Here is a 23244-nt window from a genome sequence, read left to right as displayed (position 1 = left end):
CACTTTAAACCCTTAAAAAAGGATAAACCCATAAAAGAGTAAGAAAAATATTTTATATAGCATTAGCATCTGTCGGGTGTATGCCTACACCCCGTGCTTAGGTCGTGGCCATTTTTAATAAAGTAACTTAATTAAAGTATTCCAAACGCGACCCAAGCAAGAGCTGCCGTCTCTTGGGCCCTGCTCCTAGGGGCACCGCACCCGGATCCCTGCGTGCCCCCTTGGAAGACCTATTGATTAGGGGCACCATCTAAACACTTAAAACTACCAAGCCAATCTTGATTTTCTTAAAGAATCCAACAATATATACGTCTCTTAGAAGAAGTTCTTTATGCATTATATAATTATACTGTTTTTATTGTACAACTCTATATGATACACTAATTTATAACCTAACTTGTTAATAACCTTAAAATAGAGTTCCCCTCATGTAAGACAGGGAAAAGAGTTAGATGTACACCTAGTCCCCTACTACGTGTTTGAACATATATTGTAAACATTTATTTGTAGATTTCTTTTTCAATTTATTAGCCATTATGGTCGTTATACAAAATTAGCCAACTTGGAATACAATATAATCACTCATTGTCTTTACTTGTGTTATTTAACAAGTCATTATGGTCATTATAAAAAATTACCCAACTTGCAATACAATATAATCACTCATTGTCTTTACTTGTGTTATTTAATAAGTCATTATGGTCATTATAAAAAAATGAGCCAACTTGTAATACAATATGATCACTCATTGTCTTTACTTGTGTTATTTATCAAATGATAACATTTTCTATGTCGTTTAGTATGATTCCCTGATTCTTTTGATAATGTTGACAAGGTAATTTGTTCAAAAAATTAACATCATTGATAAAGGATTCAAATATAAAAATAAAAATTATATGATATTAATTGATGTACAAGTCAGATTGAGAAGGTTTCACGTGTCAACAAATTTTTGAAAAATAAAACAAATTGTATGTAATTAATTTCACTGCAAGAAAAATTCTTTCCGACGAGAATTTTTTGTAGGAAAATAGTCGGAAACAACAATTTTGGACAAAAGTATGTATGTCGAAAATCATGGCTGGAAAAGATTCCGACAAAGACTTTATTATTATTATTGTTGTTAGGGTAAATTACTTTTTGAGTCCCTGTGTTTTATGAGTTTTAACTAGTTGAGTCCAAAAGCAAAAAGTTTAACGACCTGAGTCCCCATAAGCATTTTTATTAACCATTTGAGTCCAAATTTCTAACGCCGTTTGAATGTTCTGTTAGTTTCTAATGAAAAGACTAAAATACCCATGTTTTTAAAAAATAGAAATATAATCTCACTTTTACGAACACTCAAACCCACTCTCTCTAAACACCACCAAGAACCAACCTAGCCATCACACATCTCCACCGTAGAACACCTCATCCTGACAACCACAACCACCTCGCCTGCAGGCTGCAACCAAACACCACCATCACCACAATGGTAACAGATATCAATAACATGAATCACAACGCTCAAATGCTCAGAAAGCTACAAAATTCACGATGTTTCGTATTACATTTTTGATCTACAAAATTCAAGGTGTTTCGTATTTACCACTAACTTCACACACAAAAAAATCGATCTAAAAATAAACCAACACCAAAATCGATCTCAAAAATCAGTCAAACCTGGTCAAAATCAGGCCAACTGAACAAAACTGATTAAAAACGGTTGCTCTGGTGGTTACCGGGGGCGGCGATTGGCTTCAGATCTGTTCGGGGGCGGCGATGGCTACTCAAACCTTGCATCCTCCATCATTATCCGCCATCATTCCTTATCCTCCATCCGTTCGAATTCAAAATTCAGATCTAGAAGCTTCGCGAATTTGGTTACCAGTTGCGAGAAGCTCCGGCGCCAGTGAGGAACCCAGATTAGATTAGTGGGATGGTGGTGGCAATGGGGCGGCAGCGGTCGAAATCACCGGTGTTCCATGAGAGAGGTGTTTCCTATTCCAGTTTTTGATAATTGAATGAGTATTTTGAGTCGGTTTGTTGATTGGTGGTTCCTGATGCTTCCAACTTTTTGTTGTTGCAGGATTGTCTGATTAGAAATGTAGAAGATGATGATGAGGTTAGACTGAGTGACTTAGATAAATGCAGATCTTAAGATAGAGAATAAGAGAGAGAGAGTAAAAGAGAACTAAAAAAATAGTTTTTTTTATTTATTTTTTAATAATAGGGATAATTTGGTCATATAAAATATTTAACAAAATAATTCTAACTTAGTTAGAAAATTGGACTCAAACGGTTAAGAAAAGAGGCTATAGGGACTTAGGGCGTTAAACTTTTTGATCTTGGACTCAAGTGATTAAAACCACTATAATACAGGGACTCAAAAAGTAATTTACCCTTGTTAACTAGTTGATGCCCCGCCCGCGTTACGGGGCGATGGCCGAATAATTCTCAACCAATTAAAAAACAGTCATATAGTTTTGCTAGGAAAAAAAACTAAAACGATGAGAAGACCGTTATTTGACCACATGGCAAAATAGTAATTTGTCAGGAGGACTAATGAGCGAGTGTTAGGCAGCTCCTTAACACGGAAAACAATTAAATCGAGTCAACCGATTAAAAAAAACTTTTATAGGTATGCTAAAAAAACAAAAGCAATGGCAATACTGTAATTTTTAACTAAGGGAATTGTTGTATTTTTTTTTATTTTACTGTGGTAAAATATTAATTTTCCAAAAGCTAAAGTGATGGCAAGAGTGTAAATTTGTAGCAGGGGTAAATTCGTAAATTTGCGTAGGGACAAATTCGTAATTTCTAAGTTGGGGGAATATCGTTGTATGAGTTGGGGGCGAAAATGTAATTTTAAACAGGTGGTAAAAACGTAATTTTAAAGTGAGTATAAAATAATCAATTGGTTGGTCCAATGGGGGGAGTTCCAGGCAGCTGCCTGGCACTATTCCCCTATTGAAAACTAATGGTAAAACTGTAACTTCAAACAGGCGAGAACGTAATTTTGAACCGAGGGCAAAATTGAAAATTTTAGCTTGGAGCAAAAGCGTAATTTTATTTTTAACTGGGGGCAAATACGTAATTTTGAACCGATGGCAAAATCGTAATTTTAAAGCGGTGATAAAATCATAAAATAATTGGGCCAATAAGGAAGTCCCAGGCAGGTGTGTGGCACTATTTCCCTTGCCGCCCCTTTCCTCCAATCATTGGGAATCTCTATTCCCGCCGACACTTCCTTTTGTTGTAGTTAGAAAATATTTTAGCATATAAGGGACGAAGGGGCGTCTTTGACTAGGGTGATCGGGACCGTACCTGATCGGTATCACCGGCGCTAGTGTCACCACGTCAAAATAGGCCTACAACCACACATAAAAAGTGTGACCATACACCACCAAACGCCTTTCACAACATTTTTTTCTAGCTTAAATGTGACCAAAGGTCGAGCCATTAGGGTTGCAAACGAACCGAATGAACACGAACTTGTTCGTGTTCATTTGTTCAAAAATATACGTGTTCGCGAACTATTCACAAACACTTATGTTCGTGTTCATTTGTTAAGGAAATGAACCTCTTCATGTTCGATTGTGTTTGTTTGTTTGTTTGTTAATTTTAGGCAACGGACAAAAATGACGTTGACGAACACAAATGAGCACAAACTAATGTTCATGAACATAATATAAAATACACTGACATTTATTGGATATTTAATTTGTCGGAATTTTTGAAGTATTTAAATAAATATAAAAGCTAAAAAAACTAATGAACTATCGAATACGTTACCGAACGTCCACGAACATAAACGAACGAACACGACCTCTGTTCATGTTTGTTCATTTAACTAAACGAACAAAATTTCTTGTTCGTGTTCGTTTGTTTAATAAACGAACGAACACAAACAAACTTCTCGCCGAACGGGTCACGAACTGTTCGTCGTGGTTTGTTTGCAGCCCTACGAGCAATCATATGTATCATACGACGACACTCACGTTTAATATCCGTAACATAAAAGTGTGGCTAAAGGTACCAATATTTCTTGATGGAATCAAGCATTCTGTCCATTAAATGTGGCTAAAGGGTAGTAACGCTTGCATGAATTTACTCTAAGTGTAGTCCCTTCTATTATATAGTCACCAAAAAGTATGTTTTGACCTCATCAACTAAAAAAACGTGGCAAAAACAATTGTTGTAATCAAACATTCTGCCCATTAAGTCTGGCTAAAGGGGAACAACATTCGAATTTACCGTAAATGTGACAGTTTCTATTTTAAAGTCACATGGCATTACTGTAATTGGGGCTAAAAACTATTTCTAAACCCTCAAAATAATTATATAATTTTAAGTATGGCTATTGTCTAACCTTTGGTTACACGTAAATTATTTTGACCATGATGTTTGCTATCATTCCGTCACAAAAAAAAAAAAAAACAAAGTGACGATGGTGTTGCTGATGGTTAATTAAAGCTACATGAAATTTTGTAATTTTAAGTGTGTCTTTATATAACCTTTGGTTACACGCATTTATTGTCATTCTATGTGGCCATTTTTGTGTAATCAGCTATGTTATTCTCATTTTTACTGTATAATCAATAAAAACAACTTTAAACATGAGAAAACCTAAAAACCTAATGATATGAAAAATATAAACCGAAATCTATACCTAAGTTTTCAACTTAAATACAAAAAATCTATTTCTAGGTTGGTTTTCTTCTTCTTCCTCCTAATTTGGAGTTTTTTTTATGTCATCTACCATTGTAAAATATTTATTTTGCTTTTTAAAAAAATTTAGTTGTAGTGATTTGTATTTGATTGGATGGTGGATCCTGTAACCAGTGCAACAAAACACAGAAACAAATATGAATACATGTTTTAGTTTGGGTCCTAATATTAACACATGGTAAAAACTTATTTACACATGGTGTATACGGGCCGTGTATACTGTTATACGACCCATATAGAATTTAAAAAACTAACATAGTCTGTGCCAGCAGACTTTGTCAGTTTTTTTAATTCCATACGGGCCGTATAACAGTATACGGGCCGTATACACCATGTGTAAATAATTTGCCTGGTCGTATACAATGTATACGAACGACGTATACGGGCCGTATACTCTTATATGGCCCGTATGGAACGAAAATTAGATTTTTCTCAAAGTATTTGAGGAATTTTACAGTCGTGAGGTGGTCAAACCTTTCTAAAAGTAGAAAAAAGTAAAACATTAACAAGTAACAAAGATTGAAGAACCAAAAAACGTGTCGTATGACTGTAATAAAAAGGAAGGGTGACGCATTTGATGAGAGTTGTAAGGAGAAGCGTTGAAATCAATGGTCCCGTCATTACAACCACTTGTTTTCAATGGGGATGTAATGCAATGATTCCTCTCAATTGAATAGATAGACACTTGCTTCATAGGACTCACTTGAATTGTCTCGAAAGTACTGAACAACCAACATAACAACTTCGGTTTCATCGGCCTGTACCGAAGAAACCAAATTCGCAACAATGAGTCTGAGTCCGTTGTTGTTTGTGAATGTTTTGAATCATCATAGAAGACATGTCAGGTTCTTCTGCTAGTGGTCGGCTTCCAATGCTCACACAGGGTGATAAACAACACTAATATGAACAAAAACCAATTACTTTGTCTTGAGTCGTCGGGAAAACTTTTCCTCAGGGGAGGGGGAGGGTTAGTAGTATGAGTCTGAGTCCATTGTGGTTCGTGAATGTTTCGAATCATCACAGAAGACGTGTCGGGTTCTTTAGCTAGTTATTCGGAATGTTTTGAATCATCAATAAAATTAACAATGCAGTCTTGATTGAAAAGACATAATTGCAAGACTGTTTGGCGGTCTTCCAATGCTCACACAGGGTGAAAAACAACCCTTGATGTTGAAACCGGTTTTACCTCTTGAAAAGGAAAGAAACAATTTTTTTTAGAGAAGCGTTGGAATTCAAGGGTTTATGACTCTAGTTAACATTCAGATTCAGAAAGAAAGCAGATGATTTTATACTTGGTTTATTCTCTTTAATCTATTAGAACGATCCTTGTTTTGTCACGTACATGCGTTTAATTCCCAACATCCTTGTTTTGTCACGTACATTTCGTAAGAGACTTTTTGTGCACTGAACCTTCAGTTATGTACGCAAATTCACCACCGGTTTCTATAGCACAAGCACATACACCGGTTTCCAAGTAGGGTTTAGAATGTTTGAAGGAAATGTTCAACTCATCTTTAGTAGTGTTTGTTTGAGAACCTTATTCAGATAAACAACGGTTCTCCAATTCCAGAGTAGGTAAATACACAACGGTTCTCCAATTCCCCATCAGTAATGAACGTTCAGTTGTGAACACAATTACATCACCGGTTTCTACAACACAAGCACATACACAAGGAGAATGTTCTCGAAATTGAAGGAAAAGAAAAAATGGTTGCTGATGTTTTTCACTATTAGGATATTGTTGGTTTGTTTCCAAGTAGGGTTTAGAATGTTTGAAGTATTTGTGGATCAACAGAAATAACTGAAATACCAGCTTCGGAATCTATTAACCCACAATTGGTTTGAATTTGTGGATCAACAAATGATTGGTTTAATACCAACTGCTCGAAATCCCTTTCGTTTTTTGTATGGTTCTAATAGATTAACGAGAATAAACCATTATCACTTCCAGATTCGCTAATTCGGTAGACGTCATTTTAGCTGAACCACAACCTATTATAACACTGTATGATACGGGCCCACAAGAGTTGAGCAACAATTGGGTCCGTCGCATGATAGAAGATACATATCGTACGTTCAAGTTGAGCTTCCTGATGCAACTTTTTTTGCTTCAAGATTTACGTCTGATGTCTAAGTTTGATTACATTTGACTTCATCTACCTGTGTTTTGAAAATATGCTTTTTTCTTCGATTATTGGATCGTTCTAATAGATTAAAGAGATTTTTAACATTTTTTACCCTATGAATACAGGCCGATGAACAACAGAAATAACAGCTTCGGTTTCATTAAACGGCTTTGAGAAGCACTAAAACGGATGCGGTTGTTCTTGAAGATGAAGATGAAGAAACGAGGGTTTATTCTCTTTAATCTATTAGAACGATCCTTCTCTTGAGAACCTGATTCTTATTTAAACAATGGAATTTGTGGATCAACAGAAATAACTGAAATAACTCGCCATTCTTTTGCACCTGTATACGTTGGTTGTTGAAGAAACACTAGATAAATGGTCGGAACCGAAATATCTAGGGGGTTTGAATCCGCATAAAAGGTTAGTTCTATCTCAATTGACTCAGTTACTGCCGAGTTCCTTCTCCGGTGATTCTGCAAAATAGAGCACCGTTAGCCTCGTCAAGGGGAGAAGAGGGTTCTCTCCTTGACCCGACTCCGCTGTGAGAATAAGTATTGGTAACGGAGAAGATAAAGTATTTGAGAAGTGAATGTGATCTGCGTTTATACCTGAAGAGTTCTCCTATTTATAACCGGGAGTTTGGGAGGGAAAATCTGTTATTGAAAAGATAACAGAAAATGCTAACGCCGTAACGGTTACATTTCCTTCCTTTAAGTCCTTTTAAGTCTTCGTTAAGTTACCTTGATCCGATGTGAATGCACACGGATCATGAATTGATCTATGGCTGGGGAATTGCCACGTGGAAAGTGATTCAAGTGGAGATCATTCTCCAATTACATGCTATCGTTGTGATTTCAGGAACGTTTGTGATAATGACACGTGTCCAGACGGTTATAACCGTCTGGGTGGTGCACGATCATATTCATTCTAGAAGATTGCTGCTGTAATCTGGTGTGACACCTTACAGTGTGCACACAGCTGAATGAATCCCAAGTCTGGGTAAAATGATATCCAAGTTTGGATATTTGGGCGGAAGTATTGTTCTCAGGTTTTTTAACCCTTTGCTAAATGGAATGTGGCGCAAGGGTTTTATGCTTTCCTTTGGGCGCACGACAATCGCTTGTTGATTTCTTCCTCCTTTCTGTAAGACCAATGCGCGGTCGCGCAAGGTTAAAAGGTTGAAAGGCCAGTTGGTGGTATGGTCTCAAATCCTTTTTGTGAGGTTTTTGGGACCTTACCCCTTTAAGTCCCCCCAGTCTAGTGTTGTACTTATGCAAATAAGTGGAGCACTGGACTTAGGAGAGAGAAATGTTTTTTGGGCGCGAAAAAATGAGAAATCTTCTATGAGAAGATTTAATTTTGTTTTGAAGATTTTGGAAATCTTTTGACTTTATGGGATGGTACAGTTAGGACTGTAGGACAGGCTGACACTGTCAGGTATATGCTGCTATCCATGTTTTACGCGCGTGTGCAGACGCGTGTGTACTTTTTCTGCTGTTTTGGGGGACTGTGATACCCGGAAAAATCGATGTGACGGTTACCGATGCTATTTATTGCGATAAGTATATAACGTTTGGGTAACCTCCTAGTGCCATCATTGTTTTGTTGAAAACTTTTCCCCTTCGTTTCTTTACTTGAAAATCCATTATTCCCCTTTTTATGTCGACCGGAGAACATCAAGAAGGTCTTGCTGAAGAGATGTCGACTGAATTTCCACCGTTGAAGTGGCCGAGAGCGTCTTTTGACGGTTTGGTTCGGAATCTCAAGTTTCCAGAAAGCTGGGGTGCTCTATACCCTGAAGAGGGGCAGACAGCGGCAAATGCTCCGGCCGGGTATATTACCCTCTTTTGGGATTTCTTCTGCGATGGCAACTTTCGTTTGCCTGTAACAACGTTCTTTCTTGAAATTCTTGCATTTTACAATATTCATCTTTCTCAACTGCATCCTATCGGTATGGTCAGGGTTCGACATTTTGAGTTTGTGTGTCGGACTATGCATATTGAGCCGACTGTTCCTCGATTTAGGGTTTTTCATCAAATGCATTGTACCCAGGGGTTTTATTCATTTGTTCAAAGAGCCACTACAAAGAAGATTTTGCTTTGTCCTCCGAAATCTTTCCATGATTGGAAACAAAAATTCTTCTTCATTAAGGCCGGAGTGATTCCGGTGAGGATGGTTTTAAGGGGAAAAGAAGATGTTCCCGTTGAAACACTCCGGACCCCTTCTGATGAAACTTGGTACCAGGATTTGAAGGAAATTCCTAACATTGCTTTGCCGGAGAAAGCCCTTGTTGGAGCTGGTATGAGTTTGAACTGGAAGATGGACCGCGACGACAAGCCTGTGTATACAGAGGGAGGCCATGGTATGGTTTAGGTTCCCCCCCTTCCTTCTTCTTCTTCTTTTTTTTTTTTTTTTGAGCATGTTCCCCTTTCCTTGCAGTTGTTTCGTTGTATGTTGTTTCATATAAAAGAGAAGGGGGAAGAATGGGTACCATTAAGAAAAATCCTGACGAAGAGTTTTGGTATGATCGTATTGCGAGGAATTTTTCTCTTTCGCGGGACGCGGATTTGTCTGAACAGCCTGCTGCTGGTGTAGGTAAGATTGCACATACTGTTTGTTTTTACTTATTATTTGCGCGTTTGAGTGAATTGTTCTTTGCGCTTTATAGGTGAGTTGTCAAATTTGGGCGTAGGCCCTAAGAAGAAAAGACGTGCGACGACTAGTAACGTTGCGCCAAAGAAGAGCGATGCTGAGAAGACTCAATCTTCTAAAGCTAAAAATGTTGGGGAGAAGAAAGGTATGCGCCATTCTTATGACAAGTGTGATTATGTGGTGGTTTCTGATACTTTGGAGCGTCTTGCGCCTGCAGTTACTATTAGGCGACCGAAACCAGAACCGAAAGATTCTGCTGATATTCCTCCATCCAACCCAGATGATCCGATTGATTTGGAATCCAGCCCTGAGCATTTGGTTCAAAGGGGGGCAAGCAAGAGAAAACAAACTGATACTGATGCGGAGGGTCAACCTCCTAAGAAGGTTCAGAGAAAGAAAATTACCCGAAGGGGGAATCTTGATGCTTTTGTTACGGAATCTGTTCCTGGTAAGTAGCATCTTCCCTTATTTCCTTTTTATGGATTAGATCCTTACAGATTTTTATTTTTACAGCAGCTCCTGTTGCTTCAATCCCCACAAACTTGCAATCCGTGGTGAATGAAGAACTTCCTCCTACCCCTCCGCATGCTTCTGCAGCTGACCAGTTGAACCCTACAGAGGGTGCAGATGATGATGTGGAGAAGTCTGTTGAAACTGAGAGGCCTGCTGATGCTGGCCTAGGTATGGTGAATGGTGCTGATAATCCTTCGGCCCCCGCGGTGATTGCTCAAGACCAGGGGGGAGGGGCAACTGAGAGAACTCCTACTCCTTCTCCTTCAGACACTATGCCGGAGCATGCTGAGAGGACGACGGTTGAAGAGCAAGATTTGTCCGCCGGTGTTAGTAAACAATCTCCCATCCGCCCAGAGGAAACTTTGGGAGATTATTACTACCGGAGCTATTCGGAGAAGGATGCTGCTGATCTTCACGCCCCTGTTTGGAATTTGAAGAAAGGAGATACTTTCGCGGACTGGCATGTGTGCCAAGATTGGCTGCAGGGGATATTTCCACCTGGGGAGATCAAGTTTCAGGAAAGCCGATCTTGTGAACAGGCCTATCAGTCTTATGTTGCTGAGACTGCTTCTCATGTTTCTACCACCCACCGTATTGTTCGTGAGTGGTATAATATACATAAAGAGCAGAAATCTTTTATGGCGGCTCAGAAGAAATTTTCCAACGATGAGAGACGTCTGGCTCAATTTGTCACACCCCCAAAATCCACCTGCGGAGTATCACCGCTTGGGAGCGTGACTGACCAGGATCTTAACCATCAATCATATTGAACGTGTAATATAGTTAAGTATAGCGGAAGCATTTAAGTAAACCCAAACATCTCTATTAATGTATGAAACATCATAAGTGTTCAAATAGCATTCATGATCCTTTGCCCACAACGACCTGCTCCTCCCTGTGCAAGCTCCAATATGTACCTAAGGTCCTGCAAGGCATGCAGCAGAGAGTCAACAACTAGTTGAGCGAGTTCACAGAAAGTAAATGCGTAATAGTAAGCTCATGAGTATCAAGTGGCTCTAATGGGCCAGTATAGGTTTCCATTGATGGGGGCTTCCCATGTTAATAATCCACTAGACTATGCGTAACCATATGTGTTCTTCACAACCGAGAACAGTAATACGTACAAGTTTACGCAGGATTTACGTATGTATCCTTCACAACCGAGGATAGGGTACGTGGGGGTTTACGTAGGTTTTACGTAAGTGCCTGACACAACCTAGGCAGTAGTGAGTATCCGTTCACGCAGGTTTTACGTGAGTATCCTTCACAACCGAGGATAGCGAGTAGCATGAGTGTACGTAGGTTTTACGTACGTGTCCTGCACAACCGAGGACGATGGTATGGTAGTCTAGTAGTGGTATTTGAATGAATCTATTCAACCTTAACAATCCAACCCAATTCCCAACCCGGGAATCCCATGCCTTGGCTGTGTGAACTCACCTTGGTTTGCTCGGCAGATACACAAAGAGGGTTTCTTGAACTAACAGTGATCAATCACGTCCTAACAGGGTTATCATAGAAGTCAGGTTTTGACTAAAGTAAAGCACGTACGTATCACATAAGTTAACAGATAACGTGCATGTAATAATCATGGCAAACATGTAACATAGTTAACGAGCATAACATAACATATTCCAACTTATGAAAATAGAAATTGGCCCAATATTAGTTTAAGTGATTCCACTTCATGTGCGGCCCAATTATAACCCATAAGTGGGCTTGTACGGTCCGGCCTGTGTTGTGCGATCGGACAACCCAGCCCAACAAACCATCCGGCCCAACTGTTAGATAAACATGTGACTTGTGCGATCTGGCAGCCTTGTGCGACTGGGCCATCTTGTACGATCCGTCAACATTGTGCGACTGAGTACTTGGGCTGTCCGGCCCAAATCAGTTCGTGCGTTCGGGATTGGGATTGGGCCTAAGGTCCTTGTGCGATCAAGAACACCTTGTGCGACCAGGTGCCCTTGTGCGATGAGAAGGCTTGTGTGGTTGGACCAGCATGTGCGACCAGATCAGTTGTGCGATCGGGCCAGCTTGTACGTGTGGGCATCTTGTGCGAACAAGATGCCTTGTGCGATCCGTAACCAAATTCCGTGATTCATGCTATTAGTTACAACAACTAACAATTTCCAAGTTTTACACAATCAATCCCCAATTAATTGGTTTCCATGTTTATCACATCAATTAACACAATCCCAAAAACAGTTAACCCAATTACCGATCAAACATGGCAATTTCATCAAGAACTCTTATGAACCCTAATCCACATCAACATGAACGACATTCAAACCTTTGAACATATAGTCAAATTTCGTGTTCTAGATCCCTAAACATCAACAACAGCCGATCCGATTCTTATCATACAATAATCAAGATGTTTAATCATAACTAATTCAATGATACCCAACATGTAAACAGCCCGAGTTCTTATGTAACATAATCGATCAGTAGGATTATTCTAGCAATCACGTATCATCATATAATCACACACACATACGGCTAATTACATACATCTATTCGGTTCTTTAGTTAACATTAACAGCCGATTCATATGAACACTATACTCAATAATAACAACACATTATTAATCATACGTAACACACATCAAAGTCATCAAACCATAATCAACATACTAACCGAATAGAGTGGGAACAAGGGATTGATCTGAAACACTATGAGCTCCGATGATGTGCGGCTGCCTTTGGTTCGCGAAAGAGAGAGAGAAGTCTAGGGTTTGTGTGTGTGATAATGTGTTGTAACAAGTGAGAGAACAAAACCCCTTATGGGTGTTTGTTCGCGTGAAAGTAAAGTGGGCCGAACCCTCAATGGGCTGCCCTAATGGTCCGCGTACAAGAATAAGGCCCAAACGGCCTTGTGCGGGTGATGTGAGCTTGTGCGGTTCAATTTCATTAACATACATATATACATACACTCACATAACATATAACACAATCATTCACATAAAATTCAATTAATAACGTTCTCATAACCACGTATCGTTACACAAAGTAGGTCTAAAGTTCGAGTTGTCACATTATCCCCAACTAATTGGAAATTTCGTCCCGAAATTTGGTATGCACTCACTGAGGAAGCTAGGTAGACTGTATTGTTCACTGATTTTCCTGGGGTGTCACATCCTCCCCCCGTTGATCTGGAATTTCGTCCCGAAATTCCGAAGTAGTAGCTTCAGTCTCAGTAATGGTTGCATTGGTTTCGAATAACTGGGGGTACTTTTCTGTCATCCTATCTTCACGTTCCCAGGTGTACTCTGGGCCACGTTTGGAGTTCCAACGTACTCGAACAAGAGGGATTCTCTTGTTTTTGAGGACCTTCACATCCCGGTCCGTGATTTCAACTGGTTCCTCGACGAACTGCAACTGCTCGTCGATAGTGAGTTCCTTAAAAGGAATGATGAGGGTTTCATCTGATAGGCACTTCTTTAGATTCGACACGTGAAAGACGTTGTGAACTACACCGAGTTCAGCTGGTAGGTTCAATTTGTAGGCTACTTTGCCGATTTTCTCAATGATTTCGAATGGTCCGACGTATCGCGGATTCAGTTTGCCCTGTTTGCCAAAACGAACCACACCCTTCCAGGGTGAGACTTTTAGTAAAACCCGGTCCCCGACCTGAAATTCCAATGACTTTCTACGCTTGTCCGCGTAGGCTTTCTGACGGTCGCGTGCTGCCGCCATGCGTTGTCGTATCTGTGCAATCTTTTCTGTGGCGTCCACTACAATCTCTGGACCCGTAATCTGACTATCCCCCACCTCTGCCCAGCAGAGAGGTGACCGGCATTTACGTCCGTACAATGCCTCGAATGGAGCGGCTTGAATGCTGGTGTGATAGCTGTTATTGTATGAGAACTCCACCAAAGGGAGATGCTTTTCCCAGCCGTTGCCGAAATCGATGACGCATGCCCGAAGCATGTCTTCTAGAGTTTGGATCGTTCGCTCAGACTGCCCATCCGTCTGAGGATGATATGCTGTGCTCATGTCTAATCGTGAGCCGAAAGATTTGTGCATCGCTTGCCAAAGCTCTGACGTGAATCGTGCATCGCGATCCGAAATGATGGAGATGGGCACCCCGTGCCTCGAAACAACTTCTTTAAGATAGACGTCTGCGAGAGTGGAGAACTTATCCGTTTCCTTTATAGATAGGAAGTGTGCAGACTTGGTGAGTCGATCCACGATCACCCATATGGTATCATTCCCACGCTGGGATCTGGGTAAGCCTGTAACGAAATCCATGGAAATTTCTTCCCGTTTCCATTGCGGTATCTTAGGCTGCTGAAGTAGGCCAGCTGGTTTCCGGTATTCAACCTTGACTCTCGCACAGGTCAAACATTTTCCAACGTATGTAGCGATGTGGGCCTTCATGCTAGGCCACCAATAAGTAGTTCTGATGTCGTGGTACATCTTATCCGACCCTGGATGTACCGAGTAGCGAGACTTGTGTGCTTCGTCCATCACAAGCTCTCGTAAACCGCCATAAAGTGGGACCCAAACACGCCCCGTTACATAGTAGGCGTCGTCTTCCTTTTGTTCCATTCGTTGCCTTGAACCGCGTAAGGCTTCAGCCATGACGTTTTCGGGTTTCAATGCTTCTATCTGAGCAGCTCGTATCTGTGCAGGAAGACTGGACTGAATAGTAAGCTGTAGCGCTCGCACGCGCCGAGGTAAAGTGTCTTTCCGACTGAGAGCGTCAGCCACAACATTGGCTTTGCCTGGATGGTACTTGATGGCGCATTCGTAATCGTTCAGTAACTCGACCCATCGCCGTTGACGCATGTTCAAATCCTTCTGCTTAAAGATATGCTTGAGACTCCTGTGATCGGTGTAAATCGTGCACCTGGTACCGTACAGGTAGTGTCGCCATATCTTAAGTGCGAAAACAACAGCTCCCAGCTCTAAGTCGTGCGTCGTGTAGTTCCGTTCGTGAATCTTAAGTTGGCGTGGAGCGTAAGCAATAACCTTGTCGCGCTGCATTAACACACATCCAAGTCCCCGAATGGATGCATCACAATAAACCACGAAGTCATCTGTGCCCTCTGGCAAAGAAAGGATAGGTGCACTGCAAAGTCTATCCTTTAGGTGCTGAAAAGCAGTTTCCTGGGGGTCTCCCCAACGGTAGGTGACACCCTTCTGCGTCAGTATCGTAAGCGGCTGAGCAATCTTTGAGAAATCCTTGATAAACCGTCTGTAATAACCCGCCAAACCCAAGAATTGGCGTATTTCCGTTGGCGTACGCGGTGCAGGCCAGTTTCTGATCGAGTCTACCTTGGATGGATCGACATGGATCCCATCCTTGTTCACTACGTGGCCTAAGAAGTGGACTTCTCGAATACTATGACGAACTTGTCTAGGTAGGGTTTGCACACCCTGTTCATAAGGTCCTTAAATACGGCAGGTGCGTTCAATAATATCAAACCATCCATCATATCAAACATAAGGTATAGCAGTTAAAATAATTCATAAAACCCAATACGATTGATGTTCAAACCAAACTTTGTTTGAGTAGCAGAAACATAATAATGAAAACCCAAAATAAGTTATAAGTTCAAATATCGTTCATTGCGTCTCCTCGTCCTAACACGAAAGCTCGACCTCTTGCCTCGTTGCCATTGTTGTTGTTGTTGTTCCCGTTGCCCTGGTTATTGTTGTGGTTCTGATTCCGGTTCAACTGAGGGCAATCACGTTTGTAATGACCTTCTGCCCCACACTGGAAACATCCCCGATTTCCACGCTGTGGCTGCTGCTGCTGTGTTCTGTGGAGCTGGTAGTTGCAGTTGCTGGTCCTGTGAGGATTGAGGCGGTCGTTGTGGTTCTTGAGTTACAGGACGTGAGCTTCGACAATCCTTAGCTTCATGACCAATCTTGAGACATCTCTGACATCGTTACTTGCGACACCGTCCACTGTGGTGTCTGTTGCACCTGTTACATAGTGGGTGAATTCCCCGATATCCACCCTGCCCCTGGTTGTCTGAAGAGTGCTGACTGGGACTCTGATAACTGTCAGTCTTTCGCTGCTGAACCTGTGACTGAACTGAAGCTGATCCCTTGCTGGAATCCCCATCCCATTTTCTTTTGTTGTCACTGGGAGTAGCAGAAGCAGTGTCAGCAGTAGTGGTAGCACTGATGCGTTTTGGCAGCTTGTTCTGATCCACTGCCTGATCTGTGAGACGATGAGCAAGACGAGTGACTTGCTGGATAGTACCAAGGTTGACTGCGGTCAAATGACTCTGAATTTCGGGCACCAGACCCCTGAGATACAGTTCGATGCGTTTGGTGGGAGGGTCTACCATAGTAGGACAAAATGTGGCTAATTCATTCGATCTCTTCGTATAAGCTTCAATTTCAGACCCCACCATTTGTAGGTTGAGGAATTCTACCTCTAGTTTGTGGATGTCTTCTCGACTGCAAAACTCTTCCTTAATTAGGTCCTTGAACTCGTTCCAGGGAGTGGCATTAGCAGCTGCCAGCCCTAACATCTGAACCTGTGCTTCCCACCAGGTTAATGCAGCACCTTCGAGTGTTCCAGTAGCAAACTTTACTCTACGTGACTTAGGGCAATCATGCACCTCGAAGTCAGTTTCGAGCCTCTCGAACCAATGGAGGAGTCCAACCGCTCCCTCCGTGCCGCTGAAGGTACTTGGATGACAGTCCATAAAGTTCTTGAAAGTGCAGACAGGTTGCTGCGCGTGTTGACCTATTGTGTACGAATAGGGCAAGGTTTAATTACAAGGGCCAGTTTAGGAGTGTAGGATCTAAAGATCCTAGTGTGTACTATACTGCAGGATATACTACCTGCTTGAGCAGCTGCAAGTGCCGCAGCAACTTGAGATTGAACGAGAGCCTCTAGCTGGGCTTGTGTCATGTTAATCCATCCAGACATGATCTTCATTGTAGAAATAGCGTAAGTGAGAGTGGTTCGCGAGTAGGGCGATGACAGAAAAGTGTAAGCACGTAGGTATTCTCATGTAATAAAGTCATGTGTATCTAAGCATAATGCGAGCAAAGTTCTAAGCAGTTCTAGCAAACAGGCAATAAACATGAACCTTATTACCTAGGATGTCGAGTCTTGCACGTGGAGCGAAGCGTCGTTGTGGATCGTTGAGAGCACTGTTCTGGTTATAGTCTGGTTTTAATAAAAACGTTTTCCCATATTAAAACCAAGTTCTCTATAACCAATGGCTCTGATACCAATCTGTCACACCCCCAAAATCCACCTGCGGAGTATCACCGCTTGGGAGCGTGACTGACCAGGATCTTAACCATCAATCATATTGAACGTGTAATATAGTTAAGTATAGCGGAAGCATTTAAGTAAACCCAAACATCTCTATTAATGTATGAAACATCATAAGTGTTCAAATAGCATTCATGATCCTTTGCCCACAACGACCTGCTCCTCCCTGTGCAAGCTCCAATATGTACCTAAGGTCCTGCAAGGCATGCAGCAGAGAGTCAACAACTAGTTGAGCGAGTTCACAGAAAGTAAATGCGTAATAGTAAGCTCATGAGTATCAAGTGGCTCTAATGGGCCAGTATAGGTTTCCATTGATGGGGGCTTCCCATGTTAATAATCCACTAGACTATGCGTAACCATATGTGTTCTTCACAACCGAGAACAGTAATACGTACAAGTTTACGCAGGATTTACGTATGTATCCTTCACAACCGAGGGTAGGGTACGTGGGGGTTTACGTAGGTTTTACGTAAGTGCCTGACACAACCTAGGCAGTAGTGAGTATCCGTTCACGCAGGTTTTACGTGAGTATCCTTCACAACCGAGGATAGCGAGTAGCATGAGTGTACGTAGGTTTTACGTACGTGTCCTGCACAACCGAGGACGATGGTATGGTAGTCTAGTAGTGGTATTTGAATGAATCTATTCAACCTTAACAATCCAACCCAATTCCCAACCCGGGAATCCCATGCCTTGGCTGTGTGAACTCACCTTGGTTTGCTCGGCAGATACACAAAGAGGGTTTCTTGAACTAACAGTGATCAATCACGTCCTAACAGGGTTATCATAGAAGTCAGGTTTTGACTAAAGTAAAGCACGTACGTATCACATAAGTTAACAGATAACGTGCATGTAATAATCATGGCAAACATGTAACATAGTTAACGAGCATAACATAACATATTCCAACTTATGAAAATAGAAATTGGCCCAATATTAGTTTAAGTGATTCCACTTCATGTGCGGCCCAATTATAACCCATAAGTGGGCTTGTACGGTCCGGCCTGTGTTGTGCGATCGGACAACCCAGCCCAACAAACCATCCGGCCCAACTGTTAGATAAACATGTGACTTGTGCGATCTGGCAGCCTTCTGCGACTGGGCCATCTTGTACGATCCGTCAACATTGTGCGACTGAGTACTTGAGCTGTCCGGCCCAAATCAGTTCGTGCGTTCGGGATTGGGATTGGGCCTAAGGTCCTTGTGCGATCAAGAACACCTTGTGCGACCAGGTGCCCTTGTGCGATGAGAAGGCTTGTGTGGTTGGACCAGCATGTGCGACCAGATCAGTTGTGCGATCGGGCCAGCTTGTACGTGTGGGCATCTTGTGCGAACAAGATGCCTTGTGCGATCAGTAACCAAATTCCGTGATTCATGCTATTAGTTACAACAACTAACAATTTCCAAGTTTTACACAATCAATCCCCAATTAATTGGTTTCCATGTTTATCACATCAATTAACACAATCCCAAAAACAGTTAACCCAATTACCAATCAAACATGGCAATTTCATCAAGAACTCTTATGAACCCTAATCCACATCAACATGAACGACATTCAAACCTTTGAACATATAGTCAAATTTCGTGTTCTAGATCCCTAAACATCAACAACAGCCGATCCGATTCTTATCATACAATAATCAAGATGTTTAATCATAACTAATTTAATGATACCCAACATGTAAACAGCCCGAGTTCTTATGTAACATAATCGATCAGTAGGATTATTCTAGCAATCACGTATCATCATATAATCACACACACATACGGCTAATTACATACATCTATTCGGTTCTTTAGTTAACATTAACAGCCGATTCATATGAACACTATACTCAATAATAACAACACATTATTAATCATACGTAACACACATCAAAGTCATCAAACCATAATCAACATACTAACCGAATAGAGTGGGAACAAGGGATTGATCCGAAACACTATGAGCTCCGATGATGTGCGGCTGCCTTTGGTTCGCGAAAGAGAGAGAGAAGTCTAGGGTTTGTGTGTGTGATAATGTGTTGTAACAAGTGAGAGAACAAAACCCCTTACGGGTGTTTGTTCGCGTGAAAGTAAAGTGGGCCGAACCCTCAATGGGCTGCCCTAATGGTCCGCATACAAGAATAAGGCCTAAACGGCCTTGTGCGGGTGATGTGAGCTTGTGCGGTTCAATTTCATTAACATACATATATACATACACTCACGTAACATATAACACAATCATTCACATAAAATTCAATTAATAACGTTCTCATAACCACGTATCGTTACACAAAGTAGGTCTAAAGTTCGAGTTGTCACACAATTGATGGCTAAATTAAAAGATGATCAAGCCAAGTTTGAGGCTGAGCGCAAGACTGAGGAATGGTCTGTTGCTGGTTGGAAAAGAAAGGCCAAAGCTGAAGCTGCTCTTCTTTCTGAAGAATGAAAAAATTGGAGGAAAATTTGTGAAAAAGATAATGCTGAGAAAGCAAATCACCGCACCATTATTAGTAACCTTAAGGCTGATGTTGAAAAGCTGAAGAATCAAGATGCGGAGGTTGAAAGATCGAAGAAGGAGAAGGCTGACGTAGAGGCTGCGCTGGCGGAGGCGCGTTCTCATAGGGAACAGAGTGAGCAACGGGAGGTACAAGATTTAACCCCTCTTGCCATTAGAGATAAAGAACTAGAGGAACTTACTGCTTTGGTTTCTGACCAGGAACTACTGAAAAAGGATCTGGAGCTTGCGCATTCCGAACATGCTGAAACCTCTCGCCGCTTGACTGAGGTTGAAGAGAAACTGGAAAGTTCAGAAACGACGTGGGTCACAGCGGAAAGCGAGCTTGAGCCTTTAAAGAATGATATGGCCTGGTTGAAGGATCGTGGGATTGCTTGTGTAAGTTCCTTTCCCTTTTTTATCATATATGCACTTGCTTTTGCTCTTTTTTACCAATTTCGCTTGATTTCATAGGTTGCTGAATCTGTATTAAACTCTAAAGAACTGGATAAAACTGTTGCTGAATTGGTGGTTGCTGCACGGCGGGATGGGTACGCGCAAGGTTACGCAGAATGTTCCCATCATGTGAATGACGCGCTGAAGATTAGCTGGAATGATAGCAAGGCTGCTACTTTTGGCGTGAATACTGCCGCTGCACTTGCTTCCATGAAGACAGAGTTTAATAACTTGCAACTTCCAGTTATGGAATTGATAAATGTGGCGCTGCAATCGGATGATCACGTGGCGCAGCTTAAAGAAATCTTTCCGGATGAGGGTGAAGATTTAGTGTAGGATGTAATTGTTTTGAACAATTTGTTTTTCGTGGGATGTAGATCCTTGTTTTGTTGCGCAAAAATTCGAAACACTGCTGTGTTTGAATCTTTTCAGGGCGTATTTGTACGCTGAAGGTAACATATTTCTATTTGTTTTAATGACTTTACAATATTTTGCATGAGTACAATTGCTTTTACTTGAGTAAGGCGAATGAAGTTGGTATGAAGCTCATGTGTGAATCTTATGGTCGTTTGTGATGTGATCACTAACCGCGCATGGAGCTTATTTTATACTACCATAATGTTTTTGCGCTTACTAAAAAGAAATTGCATGCATTTTGTAAACAAAAATAATAGAAACTTTGTAATTTTATTCATGGATAAAGCTCAGAGGCGTTACAAAGTCTTTAATAATTAGATAGGACTTAACTTACTCCCTGATAGTTTCGCCATATTTGATGTTTTTTCCTGCGGGGAACTCCACAGAGTCCTTTAAGTCTTTGCCCGTTTGCTGGAGGTCTCTTCTCCCCGGGTAATCTGCTTAATCTCCTTGCGCATATTCTGGAGTAGATGCGTGAACTCCCCATTTTTGAGGGCTTTCTCTATTTCTGTGCGCAAGGAAATGCAGTTGTTTGTGGTGTGCCCAGTGTCCTTATGATATTCGCAGTATTGCGCCAGGTCTTGACCACGTTTATTCTTCATCGGAATTGGTGGTTTGAACTGATAATCCTCAGTACTCAGAACCTCTGCCGGGGTCTTTGTTAGGGGGGTCCACTGCCTCTCCCTATTTTCATGCTTGTTTTCTCTTTGAGCAGAGAGTTTGTTAATTGTTGTGCGAGCATCTTCAGAGGAACGACTTCCGGATGACTCGCGCCATGATTTTTTGAACCTTCTCTCGCCCGTTGCACTTAAATCTGTGGGCCTGTTGTGTGGTGGTGGTGGCCTATTTGTAGTAAGGTTTCTCTCCGTCTGCGCATAAACCTTGGCCGCCGCCATTATCTTTTCCCAACTTTTGGGAAGGCCTTCTGTTCCGGATAATACTTTGACCATGTCGTCACATCTAACCGCGTACTTAAACTGAGCACGGATTAGTTGTTCGTGAACACCACCGATCTCCAACACTTCCTTATTATATCTGGTGATAAAATCCTCCAGATTCTCGTCATCTCGACGCCATATGTTCATGACATCGGATGTATCCCGCATGGAACGCCTTTGCTGGCTGAAGTGTGTTAAGAATTTTTGGCGCAGGTCTTTCCATGACTCGATTTGCCCCGTCGGTAAGTTATCAAACCAGATTCGCGCTGGGCCAGTTAATGTTTGAACAAACAAATGACACCAAAGCGGAAGAGTCCAACCGCCAACCAACCCTGCACTGGTGAAGACTCTCAGATGATCATCGGGGTCAGTTAACGCATTGAATTTCCCGACGTTAGATGGTAATTTTGCCCTCTCCAATGGAGCCAGAGCTATTTCCAGTATAAACTTCGAGTTTTCCGCTGCATCTGTAGGGTGGTAAACTAAGTCATAATTATGCTTTGCCTCAGGGTTGTAAACCGCTCGAGGCCTGGATTTGTTAGAGTTTGGGTGTAGTCTATTGAATACGCTGGTGTTTGCACTCAAACGATATGTTTGATCGGATTCATCGGTGTGAGCATCCCATTGGGAACTCAACCTATCATGAACCGATTGCCTTTGACAAGGCTGTGATTCATGGTGTTGTCTCTGGTAGCTGTTTGTACCATCATAAGTTGATTCTTCTCGCTGGGAAGCATGGGCTCAAGATCCCGGCCTTCGTGATTGTGTTACGGGAGCCGTTTGAGCACACAACTGTGTGTATACTGCATTTAATGCCCCTTGTGATCGGACATACCATGATATCGGAGTTTCTCCCAGTGGTAAAATTGATTGAGCGGGATTGGTGGGAAATATCCCTGGAGTAACAGGGTCATTTGCTCCATTAGATTGAACCTCATTATCGTCTGAGGCCTCTTCTACCATCCCTTCTACTGGTAAATTGTTTCCGACATTTGGTCGAGGACCAGGCTGTCGGTGAGAAGATGAATTTTCTGCCATGTGCAAAAACAGAAAAATGAAATGAACTGAATCGAGATGAGGTAGAAACTAGAAAAACTGAGAAAACGGTGGGCGCCAATGAAGAAACACTAGATAAATGGTCGGAACCGAAATATCTAGGGGGTTTGAATCCGCATAAAAGGTTAGTTCTATCTCAATTGACTCAGTTGCAGCCGAGTTCCTTCTCCGGAGATTCTGCAAAACAGAGCACCGTTAGCCTCGTCAAGGGGAGAAGAGGGTTCTCTCCTTGACCCGACTCCGGTGTGAGAATAAGTATTGGTAACGGAGAAGATAAAGTATTTGAGAAGTGAATGTGATCTGCGTTTATACCTGAAGAGTTCTCCTATTTATAACCGGGAGTTTGGGAGGGAAAATCTGTTATTGAAAAGATAACGGAAAATGCTAACGCCGTAACGGTTACATTTCCTTCCTTTAAGTCCTTTTAAGTCTTCGTTAAGTTACCTTGATCCGATGTGAATGCACACGGATCATGAATTGATCTATGGCTGGGGAATTGCCACGTGGAAAGTGATTCAAGTGGAGATCATTCTCCAATTACATGCTATCGTTGTGATTTCAGGAACGTTTGTGATAATGACACGTGTCCAGACGGTTATAACCGTCTGGGTGGTGCACGATCATATTCTTTCTAGAAGAT

At 41.7% G+C, this 23244-nt stretch overlaps 1 protein-coding gene across 1 annotated transcript; it reads right to left on the bottom strand.

Moving 5' to 3' along the window:
• Positions 1-21002: 21002 nt before the first annotated feature.
• Positions 21003-22586, bottom strand: LOC110888794. Its single transcript, XM_022136301.1, has 2 exons — positions 22384-22586; positions 21003-22242 (listed from the first exon to the last, which is right to left on the bottom strand). Exons 1-2 carry the CDS (start codon positions 22584-22586, stop codon positions 21003-21005), a joined length of 1443 nt encoding a protein of 480 aa, XP_021991993.1.
• Between the last annotated feature and the right edge of the window lie 658 nt (positions 22587-23244).

Source organism: Helianthus annuus, chromosome 11 (assembly GCF_002127325.2).
Source record: "Helianthus annuus cultivar XRQ/B chromosome 11, HanXRQr2.0-SUNRISE, whole genome shotgun sequence".
In the NCBI taxonomy this organism is placed as follows: Eukaryota; Viridiplantae; Streptophyta; class Magnoliopsida; order Asterales; family Asteraceae; genus Helianthus; species Helianthus annuus.
This window is presented reverse-complemented; position numbering and strand designations above follow the sequence as displayed.

Bases quoted from the DNA above. Each gene is read 5' to 3' on its own strand.
- LOC110888794 (XM_022136301.1), bottom strand. From the start codon at position 22,586: ATGGCAGAAAATTCATCTTCTCACCGACAGCCTGGTCCTCGACCAAAT. The intron at 22,243-22,383 runs GTATGTCCGATC...TGGTACAAACAG, and splicing joins GGAGAAACTCCGATATCATG to CTACCAGAGACAACACCATG.